This window comes from Oncorhynchus keta, chromosome 37, assembly GCF_023373465.1.
Source record: "Oncorhynchus keta strain PuntledgeMale-10-30-2019 chromosome 37, Oket_V2, whole genome shotgun sequence".
In the NCBI taxonomy this organism is placed as follows: domain Eukaryota; kingdom Metazoa; phylum Chordata; class Actinopteri; order Salmoniformes; family Salmonidae; genus Oncorhynchus; species Oncorhynchus keta.
The window spans coordinates 16,760,510-16,776,726 of NC_068457.1; the positions used below are offsets into that span (position 1 = coordinate 16,760,510).

The window sequence follows — 16,217 nt, forward strand, 5'->3', positions numbered from 1 at the left end:
TAATGGAGCAGCATTACTGTGACTGACAAGTCATGCCGAGGCAGCACGCCCATTGCAATATTGATGTCCCTGGCTGAAATATTCATATGATATAGACATCTAGCTAGCTGGGGTAAAACCAGGGCCTGCCCTGGTCCTATGGTTCACTCAAAGGATTTATATACAGTCTAATACTAATCGAGGGCCACCTCAATGAGTTGAGAGTGGAGACAATGTCCCCAATTAATTCCATTGATGTCATTTCAACAATGACATGGTTAAACAGTAGTTTTGAGGGTGCATTGGAGGTCATTGAATGACGGACTGTTTTTGGGATCTTTATTGTTGGATAGTTGTTTTCTGCCACTTCTCAGCCTGACACTGGAGGAGGAGGAGGATGGTGTAATTAGAGGTTGACGATTAGTGGCCGATGAATTAGGGCCGATTTCAAGTTTTCATAACAATCGGAAATCTGTATTTTTGGGCGCCGATTTGCCTTTTAAAAAATTTTCATATACATATTTATTTAACAAGGCAAGTCAGTTAAAAACACATTCTTATTTTCAATGACGGCCTAGGAACAGTGGGTTAACTGCCTCGTTTAGGGGCAGAATGGCAGACTTTCACCTTGTCAGCTCGGGGGAGCCAATCTTGCAACTTTACAGTTAACTAGTCCAACGCAATAACGACCTGCCTCTCTCTCGTTGCACTCCACAAGGAGACTGTTACGCAAATGCAGTAAGCCAAGGTAAATTGCTAGCTAGCATTAATCTTATCTTATAAAAAACAATCAATCATAATCACTAGTTAACTACACATGGTTGATGATATTACTAGATATTATCTAGCGTGTCCTGCGTTGCATATAATCTGACTGAGCATACAAGTATCTGACTGGGCGGTGGTAGGCAGAAGCAGGAGCATAAACATTAATTCAAACACCACTTTCGTGTGTTTGGCCAGCAGCTCTTCGTTGTGCGTCAAGCATTGCACTGTTTATGACTTCAAGCCTATCAACTCCCGAGATGAGGCTGGTGTAACCGAAGTGAAATGGCGAGCTAGTTAGCGGGGTGCGCGCTAATAGCGTTTCAAACGTCACTCGATCTGAGCCTTCTAGTAGTTGTTCCCCTTGCTCTGCATGGGTAACGCTGCTTCAATGGTGGCCGTTGTCGTTGTGTTGCTGGTTCGAGCCCAGGGAGGAGCGAGGAGAGGGACGGAAGCTATACTGTTACACTTGCAATATTAAAGTGCCTACGAGAACATCCAATAGTCAAAGGTTAATGAAATACAAATGGTATAGGGGTAAATAGTCCTATAATTCCTATAATAACTACAACCTAAAACTTCTTACCTGGGAATATTGAAGACCTGTTAAAAGGGACCACCAGCTTTCATATGTTCTCATGTTCTGAGCAAGGAACTGAAACGTTAGCTTTCTTACATTTCTCACTTTTACTTTCTTCTCTAACACTTTGTTCTTGCATTATTTAAACCAAATTGAACATGTTTCATTATTTACTTGATGCTAAATTGATTTTATTGATGTATTATATTAAGTTAAAATAAGTTAATTCAGTATTGTTGTAATTGTCATTATTACAAATAAATAAATAGTCTGATTTAATCGGTATCAGCCTATTTGGTCCTCCAATGATCGGTATCGGCGTTGAAAAATCATAATCAGTCGACCTCTAATTGTAATGTCCGAGACTAATTTCTATCCCTGTTGAGGTCCCTATATGCCTGTAAAGCTTCTCTGTAACACATGTTAACGATATCGCCGTGACAATCAACAGTACCAGAGCATTTTCTCACAAACAGAAACTGGAGACTATTTAAGAGGGCTGAAGAACTGTAGTGAATGAGACCATTGATGCGCAGGCAGGTGGCATCTGTCCTGGACGGTGTGTCCAGCTACCTTCTTACACTTCACAGTGTGTGTTTTGTATTCCCAGTACACGCACACACACACACACACACACACACACACGCACAATCCATTTCCAGGGAATCGGCAGGAGTTATGGCCATCCGCCTCATTGCCCTCCTCTGCAGTTAACAGACAGAGTGGATCTAAGTAGCTTGTTGCCGCGTGTCAACTGGCTGGGCTATTAGTCACCCCCAGAGTTAACGGTGAGCCCAGGGCCCACTGTGGAGAAGTTATGCCACAGTGGGCCCATCGCTGCCGAGGAGCCTCCAGTCAGGCAGAGACTAAAACGCCCCTCTCAATTAAACCTGCATTGCAGTATATTTATTTACACAGTAACATGTGAGCCTAACTTTCTTCCTAGTCACATGAAGTCTGAACTTTTTTCATGAAACAAATGGTTGCTAGCATGTTGTGTTCTATAGGACTTTTAACATGAGAAATGTGACTTTTTCAGTAATCCCACCCTCCCAACTGTTTAATGGTGGAGTATTGTCTGATGTTAACAGGTGGTGAAGACGGTGGGGCTTCGAGAGGTCTGGTTCTTCGGACTGCAGTACGTGGACAGCAAGGGTTACAGCACGTGGCTGAAGCTTAATAAAAAGGTGTCTTCTCTCATTCTCTCTCTCGTGGTTTCTCTTGGTTTCTCTATCTCTTCTCTGACTCTCTGTTTCCAGAGCGGCTGCCAGCAGGCAGTCAGTTTGAGCTGGTTATTAGGCTGTGGTCAGGGGGCCTCAAATGTGCACTTTCACAGACTTCCTGTCACACTCGGGCCAAAGACCCTCCGACCCCCCAAAAAACTGCTCTGAAGTGCCTGTAAAAGACAGCGAGAGAGAGGGAGTGAGTGTGTGTGTTGGAACTAGTTCAGTAGTCGTAGAGCAGTGTGGTTCTGTCAGGGTGATCTACAGCAGGATTTATTTTAACAGTTGTCTCCAGTTGAAAGTGTTCTGATTCTAGGCCCCGGAGTCTGGGACGTAAGCGGCTGTAAAGAGGGTCCAATCCTATCACTAATTAGGATAAGATTAGATAACATAAGTTTGTTCATACCTTTATGGCTTCATAACCAACTTCTATGATTTAGCTTTATAGCCCAGCTTACAAAGCTTAGATTGTAAAGCTTCTAGATCCTCCAAGAATCTCAATAGTCAAACACGGATGCTTACTGAGCATGCATCTTAGCCAGCCACGTTTTCCCCCTGTCAGTGCAGATAAGGGAGAGGAGACAAGGTGATAGAAGGCACTCCAGACTACTGACAGTCGTCTAGTCTACCTCTAGTGGTCTTGTTGTGTCTGTACAGGGCTTTAAAGGTGTTGTCCCCTCTAGGTGACAGCCCAGGATGTAAAGAAGGAGAACCCTCTGCAGTTTAAGTTCCGGGCCAAGTTCTTCCCTGAGGACGTGTCTGAGGAGCTGATCCAGGAGATCACACAGAGACTCTTCTTCCTGCAGGTAATTGACACTATCTGTGTTCCAATAATCATACTAACCATAATATTTGTGACATAAATTGAGAATGTAGTATGCTTATTGGTCATAGTATGGATATATTTAGTATGCCAAAAGTTTCCGGATGTTGTACATTCACCAAAATACGAAGTATGCAAACAGTGGACACTATTTCTGTGGTTTTAGGGCCCATAATGTAATTCTTCAGAAAATGGGTGTAGCTTCAACGGTACACTCAACTGAAAGGATACCGTTAGTTCATCGTAGTATACAAATAGTATGTAGTATACAGTATGTTAGTATGGGTATTCGAACAACGCTTCCGTCTTTGTCGCACAGTGATGCCACCATGTCTGTCGGGGGGGACTTTTCATTGTTGGTCTAGGATTCTAAGTCATCAGTATTCTAAGTCTTGACAGTCAAAAACAGACATACTCTTATTTTTTTTATTTTTTTTACTCGTGGTGTCTTGATGCCAAATCCTTCCTAAGTTCAGTACCTTACTGGGCAAGGTGAGATGAGGTCACATGACCTCTACTTTATTTTTCCCTTTTTGTTTTCCTCTCTCCTTTTGGCTTCTCTGACCAGGTGAAGGAGGCCATTTTGAACGATGAGAACTACTGTCCCCCGGAGACTGCCGTGCTGCTGGCATCCTACTCTGTCCAGGCCAAGTACACCGACTACAACAAAGATAGCCACAAGCCTGGCTACCTCACCAACGACAGACTGCTGCCACAGAGGTGAGTGGCCACTGGCCAGAAGCAGGGATGTCCCGGAGTCATGCACCATCCACATCCTAACAAGGAATCCTGGAATGTTAAAAAAAAATGTTCTGTGTTGTGTAGAGTCCTGGAGCAGCACAAGCTCACCAAGGAGCAGTGGGAGGACCGGATACAGACCTGGCATGAGGAGCACCGAGGCATGCTCAGGTCTGTGTGGATTTCCTTCTCTTTCTCTGTGTGTGTTTATGAGGGTTATTGGGAGAGGTGTTTTGTCTCGTAGAAGATGCATTTGTCTGAATGGTTCCACCACATTGAGACATTTCCATGTCAGAAACGTAACGATGTGCTTTTCCCCCAGAGAGGACTCTATGATGGAGTACCTGAAGATAGCTCAGGACCTGGAGATGTACGGGGTCAACTACTTTGAGATCAAGAACAAGAAGGGGACAGAGCTGTGGCTGGGAGTGGACGCCCTGGGACTCAACATCTACGAACACGAAGACAAGTCAGTCTCACTACTACAGCTGTATCAACTATGGCTGGCCTATTGGAAATCTACTGTAATGATAAGCAGATGTTTAATCAGATTTCGCCTAGTTGTTCTACTTTACAACCTGTAGTTTGATTGTTGGGGTGAATGAAAGATGTCCATGAAGGAAAGAGAAGGATGAGTAAATGTTACTTTTAGCAGTAGAGGAGAGAGGGGTGGGGGAAGAGAGTAAGTAGGGTCTGTTACTCTTCCGGTCTTCCCCTCATTTGTGGATGGGACACAACTGTGGCACGGCTTTGAAATGGTTTCCCGTCCTGCCACTCAGACCCATTCCCTTTCTTTCGCAACACTGACCTCAGATCAGCTGGTAGACAATAATGCAGTGCCACATTCTTGAGTAGAGACTTGCATTGGCAGGACTGAAATCTGATCACAGATCAGTATAGTATACAGCAATTGACTCGGATTTAGACGTCTCTCGCCTATCATCGCCATCTGCTGGCAGCTTTTATAGCACAATATTTTACACCCCAAAATACAACTTAATTTTGAATATTGAAAACTGTCTGTGTGCATCAATTACCAAATATCAACATTTCCCCCCCAGACTGACACCAAAGATCGGCTTCCCTTGGAGCGAGATCCGAAACATCTCCTTCAACGACAAGAAGTTTGTCATCAAACCCATCGACAAGAAAGCTCCAGTAAGTCTCCCGTTGTCTGATTTTCCTTTAATATCCTAAAACAACAAGATGTGGAGGCACAGATCCCTTTTCCAGAACACTTTAATAAGTAGTAGTGAATTATACTCTAAAGAGTTCATCATATTCTCTGTTGTCAAACATGGTAATCTCATGGTCTATCTAGTCATCCTAACGGTTTCCCCTAAATTCGGGTCTCATGTGTCCCTATAGGACTTTGTGTTCTACGCGCCACGTTTGCGGATCAACAAGCGGATCCTGGCTCTGTGTATGGGGAACCACGAGCTGTACATGAGGAGGAGGAAGCCTGACACCATCGAGGTGCAACAGATGAAGGCCCAGGCCAGGGAGGAGAAACACCACAAACAGCAGGAGAGGTACAGGAGGAGCACATGGACACACAGCCATTCTGTAGCTCAGTTGGTAGAGCATGGCGCTTGTAACGCCAGGGTAGTGGGTTCGATCCCCGGGACCACCCATACGTAGAATGTATGCACACATGACTGTAAGTCGCTTTGGATAAAAGCGTCTGCTAAATGGCATATATACTAACGCAGACACACAGGAGCACATAGAGACGCACACTAACGCAGACACACACCGTCTGACAATACCCTGGATCAGCACCACTAGAGGGCAGTATTAGACTGTATATAAATTGCTATCAAGGATATTTACTTTACTTTCATCGTCATAGCTATATGTTGACAGAAATGAAAGCCTATGTAGAGACATTCCATAGCAGGTATGCTGTATATTTGAACCTTTCTAGCAAACAACACCACCTTTTCAGAATATTTTATAATATCAATAAAAGTCAATAATATCCAGAATGTTGATATTACATAGACATTAACAAGACATCATGTACAATACATTGACATGTTAGTTTGATACCCTGGATATTACTGTACACTTTAATAAGATACAAAATCACTTAAGGTGACGATGAAAAGCACAACTATATAGTGCTTCGTTGCAAGGGTTTCCTAGCGGATAGATGAGATATCCCTTCATCAATTCCTGACAGAGCCCAGCTGGAGAACGAGAAGAAGAAACGAGAGCACGCAGAGAAAGAGAAGGAGAGAATAGAGCGAGAGAAGGACGAACTGATGGAGAGACTGAGGCTGATCGAGGACCAGACGATGAGGGCCCAGGAAGGTACCAGTCAGCCTCTTCCCACAGCTCCCCAGAGGTTCAACCCTCTAACTTTCCTCCTGTCTTCCCACAGCTCCCCAGAGGTTCAACCCTCTAACTTTCCTCCTGTCTTCCCACAGCTCCCCAGAAGTTCAACCCTCTAACGTTCCTCCTGTCTTCCCACAGCTCCCCTGAAGTTCATCTCTAACTTTCCTCCTGTCTTCCCACAGCTCCCCAGAAGTTCATCTCTAACTTTCCTCCTGTCTTCCCACAGCTCCCCAGAAGTTAATCTCTCTAACTTTCCTCCTGTCTTCCCACAGCTCCCCAGAAGTTCATCTCTCTAACTTTCCTCCTGTCTTCCCACAGCTCCCCAGAAGTTAATCTCTCTAACTTTCCTCCTGTCTTCCCACAGCTCCCCAGAAGTTCATCTCTAACTTTCCTCCTGTCTTCCCACAGCTCCCCAGAAGTTCATCTCTAACTTTCCTCCTGTCTTCCCACAGCTCCCCAGAAGTTAATCTCTCTAACTTTCCTCCTGTCTTCCCACAGCTCCCCAGAAGTTCATCTCTCTAACTTTCCTCCTGTCTTCCCACAGCTCCCCAGAAGTTCAACCCTCTAACTTTCCTCCTGTCTTCCCACAGCTCCCCAGAAGTTCATCTCTCTAACTTTCCTCCTGTCTTCCCACAGCTCCCCAGAAGTTCAACCCTCTAACTTTCCTCCTGTCTTCCCACAGCTCCCCAGAAGTTCAACCCTCTAACTTTCCTCCTGTCTTCCCACAGCTCCCCAGAAGTTCATCTCTCTAAATTCCCTCCTGTCTTCCCACAGCTCCCCAGAAGTTCATCTCTCTAAATTCCCTCCTGTCTTCCCACAGCTCCCCAGAAGTTAATCTCTCTAACTTTCCTCCTGTCTTCCCACAGCTCCCCAGAAGTTCATCTCTCTAAATTCCCTCCTGTCTTCCCACAGCTCCCCAGAAGTTCATCTCTCTAAATTCCCTCCTGTCTTCCCACAGCTCCCCAGAAGTTAATCTCTCTAACTTTCCTCCTGTCTTCCCACAGCTCCCCAGAAGTTCATCTCTCTAAATTCCCTCCTGTCTTCCCACAGCTCCCCTGAAGTTCAACCCTCTAACTTTCCTCCTGTCTCTGTACAAGTGTAGACACTCTATAATACCACATTCATTCAGCATTCATGCAATATCTGCACCTCTTATTTGCCATAGGGGAATTATATATTTACTTTGTATTTCAAATCTATATTGACCCAGGGCAATATCAGGTGCAAATGTTGCAATGTTGTAAATGCTAGGTAAACCTGTCTCTGGCGTCACCTGGAGGGTTTTCGTGGTGTTGATATGTGGGCTCTACATGGGGCTGTTGGTTGGTCAGTGTCAGTCAGTATGCCAATGGGACCTGACCCTAACCTTCTAGACTGGTCCTCACTGCACCGCGGTACTAAACTCTTATTATATTATTATCTCTTACTTCTTATAGGACTGTTCTCAGCACCAAGTAAACATTAAGTCCACTCAGAAACACTTCTTTTAACCTCCTCCTCCCAACACTACCATCTGATCTTATAGACTTGGGTGGTGTGTTGAGAGACATCCACATTGTGTTCCAGTGGTATAGACTGACTTGGTGGTGTGTTGAGAGAGACAGACATCCACATTGTGTTCCAGTGATATAGACTGACTTGGTGGTGTGTTGAGAGAGACATCCACATTGTGTTCCAGTGGTATAGACTGACTTGGTGGTGTGTTGAGAGAGAGACATCCACATTGTGTTCCAGTGGTATAGACTGACTTGCTGGTGTGTTGAGAGAGGGAGACATCCACATTGTGTTCCAGTGGTATAGACTGACTTGGTGGTGTGTTGAGAGACATCCACATTGTGTTCCAGTGGTATAGACTGACTTGGTGGTGTGTTGAGAGAGACATCCACATTGTGTTCCAGTGGTATAGACTGACTTGGGCGATGTGTTGAGAGAGACATCCACATTGTGTTCCAGTGGTATAGACTGACTTGGGCGATGTGTTGAGCGAGAGAGACATCCACATTGTGTTCCAGTGGTATAGACTGACTTGGTGGTGTGTTGAGAGAGAGACATCCACATTGTGTTCCAGTGGTATAGACTGACTTGCTGGTGTGTTGAGAGAGGGAGACATCCACATTGTGTTCCAGTGGTATAGACTGACTTGGTGGTGTGTTGAGAGACATCCACATTGTGTTCCAGTGGTATAGACTGACTTGGTGGTGTGGTGAGAGAGACAGACATCCACATTGTGTTCCAGTGGTATAGACTGACTTGGTGGTGTGTTGAGAGAGAGACATCCACATTGTGTTCCAGTGGTATAGACTGACTTGGTGGTGTGTTGAGAGAGACAGACATCCACATTGTGTTCCAGTGGTATAGACTGACTTGGTGGTGTGTTGAGAGAGAGACATCCACATTGTGTTCCAGTGGTATAGACTGACTTGGGCGATGTGTTGAGGGAGACATCCACATTGTGTTCCAGTGGTATAGACTGACTTGGTGGTGTGTTGAGAGAGAGGGAGGCATCCACATTGTGTTCCAGTGGTATAGACTGACTTGGTGGTGTGTTGAGAGAGGGAGACATCCACATTGTGTTCCAGTGGTATAGACTGACTTGGTGTGTTGAGAGAGAGAGGGAGACATCCACGTTGTGTTCCAGTGGTATAGACTGACTTGGTGTGTTGAGAGAGGGAGACATCCACATTGTGTTCCAGTGGTATAGACTGACTTGGTGGTGTGTTGAGAGAGAGGGAGGCATCGACATTGTGTTCCAGTGGTATAGACTGACTTGGGCGATGTGTTGAGAGAGGGAGACATCCACATTGTGTTCCAGTGGTATAGACTGACTTGGTGGTGTGTTGAGAGAGGGAGACATCCACATTGTGTTCCAGTGGTATAGACTGACTTGGTGGTGTGTTGAGAGAGGGAGACATCCACATTGTGTTCCAGTGGTATAGACTGACTTGGTGGTGTGTTGAGAGAGAGACATCCACATTGTGTTCCAGTGGTATAGACTGACTTGGTGGTGTGTTGAGAGAGACAGACATCCACATTGTGTTCCAGTGGTATAGACTGACTTGGTGGTGTGTTGAGAGAGAGACATCCACATTGTGTTCCAGTGGTATAGACTGACTTGGGCGATGTGTTGAGGGAGACATCCACATTGTGTTCCAGTGGTATAGACTGACTTGGTGGTGTGTTGAGAGAGAGGGAGGCATCCACATTGTGTTCCAGTGGTATAGACTGACTTGGTGGTGTGTTGAGAGAGGAGACATCCACATTGTGTTCCAGTGGTATAGACTGACTTGGTGTGTTGAGAGAGAGGGAGACATCACGTTGTGTTCCAGTGGTATAGACTGACTTGGTGTGTTGAGAGAGGAGACATCCACATTGTGTTCCAGTGGTATAGACTGACTTGGTGGTGTGTTGAGAGAGAGGGAGGCATCGACATTGTGTTCCAGTGGTATAGACTGACTTGGGCGATGTGTTGAGAGAGGGAGACATCCACATTGTGTTCCAGTGGTATAGACTGACTTGGTGGTGTGTTGAGAGAGGGAGACATCCACATTGTGTTCCAGTGGTATAGACTGACTTGGTGGTGTGTTGAGAGAGGGAGACATCCACGTTGTGTTCGTGGTATAGACTGACTTGGTGTGTTGAGAGAGAGAGGGAGACATCCACATTGTGTTCCAGTGGTATAGACTGACTTGGTGGTGTGTTGAGAGAGAGGGAGGCATCGACATTGTGTTCCAGTGGTATAGACTGACTTGGTGGTGTGTTGAGAGAGGGAGACATCCACATTGTGTTCCAGTGGTATAGACTGACTTGGTGGTGTGTTGAGAGAGGAGACATCCACATTGTGTTCCAGTGGTATAGACTGACTTGGTGGTGTGTTGAGAGAGAGACATACACGTTGTGTTCCAGTGGTATAGACTGACTTGGTGTGTTGAGAGAGAGAGGGAGACATCCACATTGTGTTCCAGTGGTATAGACTGACTTGGTGGTGTGTTGAGAGAGAGGGGGACACCGACATTGTGTTCCAGTGGTATAGACTGACTTGGGCGATGTGTTGAGAGAGGGAGACATCCACATTGTGTTCCAGTGGTATAGACTGACTTGGTGGTGTGTTGAGAGAGGTAGACATCCACATTGTGTTCCAGTGGTATAGACTGACTTGGGTGATGTGTTGAGAGAGAGAGACATCCACATTGTGTTCCAGTGGTATAGACTGACTTGGTGGTGTGTTGAGAGAGAGAGGGAGACATCCACATTGTGTTCCAGTGGTATAGACTGACTTGGTGGTGTGTTGAGAGAGAGAGACATCCACATTGTGTTCCAGTGGTATAGACTGACTTGGTGGTGTGTTGAGAGAGAGACATCCACATTGTGTTCCAGTGGTATAGACTGACTTGGTGGTGTGTTGAGAGAGACATCCATGTTGTGTTCCAGTGGTATAGACTGACTTGGGCGATGTTTTGAGAGAGACATCCATGTTGTGTTCCAGTGGTATAGACTGACTTGGGCGATGTGTTGAGAGAGACATCCATGTTGTGTTCCAGTGGTATAGACTGACTTGGGCGATGTGTTGAGAGAGACATCCATGTTGTGTTCCAGTGGTGTAGACTGACTTGGTGGTGTGTTGAGAGAGAGACATCCACATTGTGTTCCAGTGGTATAGACTGACTTGGTGGTGTGTTGAGAGAGAGACATCCACATTGTGTTCCAGTGGTATAGACTGACTTGGGCAATGTGTGGAGAGAGACATCCACATTGTGTTCCAGTGGTATAGACTGACTTGGTGGTGTGTTGAGAGAGAGACATCCACGTTGTGTTCCAGTGGTATAGACTGACTTGGTGGTGTGTTGAGAGAGAGAGAGACATCCACACTGTGTTCCAGTGGTATAGACTGACTTGGTGGTGTGTTGAGAGACATCCACGTTGCGTTCCAGTGGTATAGACTGACTTGGTGATGTGTTGAGAGACATCCACGTTGCGTTCCAGTGGTATAGACTGACTTGGTGATGTGTTGAGAGAGACATCCACGTTGCGTTCCAGTGGTATAGACTGACTTGGTGATGTGTTGAGAGAGACATCCACATTGAGTTCCAGTGGTATAGACTGACTTGGTGGTGTGTTGAGAGAGGGAGACATCCACGTTGTGTTCGTGGTATAGACTGACTTGGTGTGTTGAGAGAGAGAGGGAGACATCCACATTGTGTTCCAGTGGTATAGACTGACTTGGTGGTGTGTTGAGAGAGAGGGAGGCATCGACATTGTGTTCCAGTGGTATAGACTGACTTGGGCGATGTGTTGAGAGAGGGAGACATCCACATTGTGTTCCAGTGGTATAGACTGACTTGGTGGTGTGTTGAGAGAGGGAGACATCCACATTGTGTTCCAGTGGTATAGACTGACTTGGTGGTGTGTTGAGAGAGAGAGACATACACGTTGTGTTCCAGTGGTATAGACTGACTTGGTGTGTTGAGAGAGAGAGGGAGACATCCACATTGTGTTCCAGTGGTATAGACTGACTTGGTGGTGTGTTGAGAGAGAGGGAGGCATCGACATTGTGTTCCAGTGGTATAGACTGACTTGGGCGATGTGTTGAGAGAGGGAGACATCCACATTGTGTTCCAGTGGTATAGACTGACTTGGTGGTGTGTTGAGAGAGGTAGACATCCACATTGTGTTCCAGTGGTATAGACTGACTTGGGTGATGTGTTGAGAGAGAGAGAGACATCCACATTGTGTTCCAGTGGTATAGACTGACTTGGTGGTGTGTTGAGAGAGAGAGGGAGACATCCACATTGTGTTCCAGTGGTATAGACTGACTTGGTGGTGTGTTGAGAGAGAGACATCCACATTGTGTTCCAGTGGTATAGACTGACTTGGTGGTGTGTTGAGAGAGAGACATCCACATTGTGTTCCAGTGGTATAGACTGACTTGGTGGTGTGTTGAGAGAGACATCCATGTTGTGTTCCAGTGGTATAGACTGACTTGGGCGATGTTTTGAGAGAGACATCCATGTTGTGTTCCAGTGGTATAGACTGACTTGGGCGATGTGTTGAGAGAGACATCCATGTTGTGTTCCAGTGGTATAGACTGACTTGGGCGATGTGTTGAGAGAGACATCCATGTTGTGTTCCAGTGGTATAGACTGACTTGGTGGTGTGTTGAGAGAGAAACATCCACATTGTGTTCCAGTGGTATAGACTGACTTGGTGGTGTGTTGAGAGAGAGACATCCACATTGTGTTCCAGTGGTATAGACTGACTTGGGCAATGTGTGGAGAGAGACATCCACATTGTGTTCCAGTGGTATAGACTGACTTGGGCGATGTGTTGAGAGAGACATCCACATTGTGTTCCAGTGGTATAGACTGACTTGGTGGTGTGTTGAGAGAGAGACATCCACGTTGTGTTCCAGTGGTATAGACTGACTTGGTGGTGTGTTGAGAGAGAGAGAGAGACATCCACACTGTGTTCCAGTGGTATAGACTGACTTGGTGGTGTGTTGAGAGACATCCACGTTGCGTTCCAGTGGTATAGACTGACTTGGTGATGTGTTGAGAGACATCCACGTTGCGTTCCAGTGGTATAGACTGACTTGGTGATGTGTTGAGAGAGACATCCACGTTGCGTTCCAGTGGTATAGACTGACTTGGTGATGTGTTGAGAGAGACATCCACATTGAGTTCCAGTGGTATAGACTGACTTGGTGGTGTGTTGAGAGAGAGACATCCACATTGTGTTCCAGTGGTATAGACTGACTTGGTGGTGTGTTGAGAGAGAGACATCCACATTGTGTTCCAGTGGTATAGACTGACTTGGTGGTGTGTTGAGAGAGAGACATCCACATTGTGTTCCAGTGGTATAGACTGACTTGGTGGTGTGTTGAGAGAGACATCCACATTGTGTTCCAGTGGTATAGACTGACTTGGTGGTGTGTTGAGAGAGAGACATCCACATTGTGTTCCAGTGGTATAGACTGACTTGGTGGTGTGTTGAGACATCCACATTGTGTTCCAGTGGTATAGACTGACTTGGTGGTGTGTTGAGAGAGAGACATCCACATTGTGTTCCAGTGGTATAGACTGACTTGGTGGTGTGTTGAGAGAGACATCCACATTGTGTTCCAGTGGTATAGACTGACTTGGTGGTGTGTTGAGAGACATCCACATTGTGTTCCAGTGGTATAGACTGACTTGGTGGTGTGTTGAAAGACATCCACATTGTGTTCCAGTGGTATAGACTGACTTGGTGGTGTGTTGAGAGACATCCACATTGTGTTCCATTGGTATAGACTGACTTGGTGGTGTGTTGAGAGAGAGACATCCACATTGTGTTCCAGTGGTATAGACTGACTTGGTGGTGTGTTGAGAGACATCCACATTGTGTTCCAGTGGTATAGACTGACTTGGTGGTGTGTTGAGAGAAAGACATCCACATTGTGTTCCAGTGGTATAGACTGACTTGGTGGTGTGTTGAGAGACATCCACATTGTGTTCCAGTGGTATAGACTGACTTGGTGGTGTGTTGAGAGAGAGACATCCACATTGTGTTCCAGTGGTATAGACTGACTTGGTGGTGTGTTGAGAGAGAGAGACATCCACATTGTGTTCCATTGGTATAGACTGACTTGGTGGTGTGTTGAGAGAGAGACATCCACATTGTGTTCCATTGGTATAGACTGACTTGGTGGTGTGTTGAGAGAGAGAGACATCCACATTGTGTTCCAGTGGTATAGACTGACTTGGTGGTGTGTTGAGAGAGAGACATCCACATTGTGTTCCATTGGTATAGACTGACTTGGTGGTGTGTTGAGAGAGAGACATCCACATTGTGTTCCAGTGGTATAGACTGACTTGGTGGTGTGTTGAGAGAGAGACATCCACATTGTGTTCCAGTGGTATAGACTGACTTGGTGGTGTGTTGAGAGAGGGAGACATCCACGTTGTGTTCGTGGTATAGACTGACTTGGTGTGTTGAGAGAGAGAGGGAGACATCCACATTGTGTTCCAGTGGTATAGACTGACTTGGTGGTGTGTTGAGAGAGAGGGAGGCATCGACATTGTGTTCCAGTGGTATAGACTGACTTGGGCGATGTGTTGAGAGAGGGAGACATCCACATTGTGTTCCAGTGGTATAGACTGACTTGGTGGTGTGTTGAGAGAGGGAGACATCCACATTGTGTTCCAGTGGTATAGACTGACTTGGTGGTGTGTTGAGAGAGAGAGACATACACGTTGTGTTCCAGTGGTATAGACTGACTTGGTGTGTTGAGAGAGAGAGGGAGACATCCACATTGTGTTCCAGTGGTATAGACTGACTTGGTGGTGTGTTGAGAGAGAGGGAGGCATCGACATTGTGTTCCAGTGGTATAGACTGACTTGGGCGATGTGTTGAGAGAGGGAGACATCCACATTGTGTTCCAGTGGTATAGACTGACTTGGTGGTGTGTTGAGAGAGGTAGACATCCACATTGTGTTCCAGTGGTATAGACTGACTTGGGTGATGTGTTGAGAGAGAGAGAGACATCCACATTGTGTTCCAGTGGTATAGACTGACTTGGTGGTGTGTTGAGAGAGAGAGGGAGACATCCACATTGTGTTCCAGTGGTATAGACTGACTTGGTGGTGTGTTGAGAGAGAGAGACATCCACATTGTGTTCCAGTGGTATAGACTGACTTGGTGGTGTGTTGAGAGAGAGACATCCACATTGTGTTCCAGTGGTATAGACTGACTTGGTGGTGTGTTGAGAGAGACATCCATGTTGTGTTCCAGTGGTATAGACTGACTTGGGCGATGTTTTGAGAGAGACATCCATGTTGTGTTCCAGTGGTATAGACTGACTTGGGCGATGTGTTGAGAGAGACATCCATGTTGTGTTCCAGTGGTATAGACTGACTTGGGCGATGTGTTGAGAGAGACATCCATGTTGTGTTCCAGTGGTATAGACTGACTTGGTGGTGTGTTGAGAGAGAGACATCCACATTGTGTTCCAGTGGTATAGACTGACTTGGTGGTGTGTTGAGAAAGAGACATCCACATTGTGTTCCAGTGGTATAGACTGACTTGGGCAATGTGTGGAGAGAGACATCCACATTGTGTTCCAGTGGTATAGACTGACTTGGGCGATGTGTTGAGAGAGACATCCACATTGTGTTCCAGTGGTATAGACTGACTTGGTGGTGTGTTGAGAGAGAGACATCCACGTTGTGTTCCAGTGGTATAGACTGACTTGGTGGTGTGTTGAGAGAGAGAGAGACATCCACACTGTGTTCCAGTGGTATAGACTGACTTGGTGGTGTGTTGAGAGACATCACGTTGCGTTCCAGTGGTATAGACTGACTTGGTGATGTGTTGAGAGACATCCACGTTGCGTTCCAGTGGTATAGACTGACTTGGTGATGTGTTGAGAGAGACATCCACGTTGCGTTCCAGTGGTATAGACTGACTTGGTGATGTGTTGAGAGAGACATCCACATTGAGTTCCAGTGGTATAGACTGACTTGGTGGTGTGTTGAGAGAGAGACATCCACATTGTGTTCCAGTGGTATAGACTGACTTGGTGGTGTGTTGAGAGAGAGACATCCACATTGTGTTCCAGTGGTATAGACTGACTTGGTGGTGTGTTGAGAGAGAGACATCCACATTGTGTTCCAGTGGTATAGACTGACTTGGTGGTGTGTTGAGAGAGACATCCACATTGTGTTCCAGTGGTATAGACTGACTTGGTGGTGTGTTGAGAGAGAGACATCCACATTGTGTTCCAGTGGTATAGACTGAC

The 16,217-nt window shown here is 46.0% G+C and overlaps 1 protein-coding gene across 1 annotated transcript in view; it reads left to right on the plus strand.

The window, feature by feature from the left end:
- LOC118370280 (radixin-like) overlaps positions 1-16,217 on the plus strand; it is a 45,086-nt gene that overhangs the window by 22,932 nt on the left and 5,937 nt on the right. The window contains exons 4-11 of the mRNA XM_052499286.1: positions 2,416-2,511; positions 3,231-3,353; positions 3,939-4,090; positions 4,196-4,279; positions 4,431-4,577; positions 5,170-5,266; positions 5,477-5,640; positions 6,294-6,424. Coding sequence (XP_052355246.1) covers positions 2,416-2,511; positions 3,231-3,353; positions 3,939-4,090; positions 4,196-4,279; positions 4,431-4,577; positions 5,170-5,266; positions 5,477-5,640; positions 6,294-6,424 — 994 coding nt within the window. The remainder of the gene's footprint in view (positions 1-2,415; positions 2,512-3,230; positions 3,354-3,938; positions 4,091-4,195; positions 4,280-4,430; positions 4,578-5,169; positions 5,267-5,476; positions 5,641-6,293; positions 6,425-16,217) is intronic.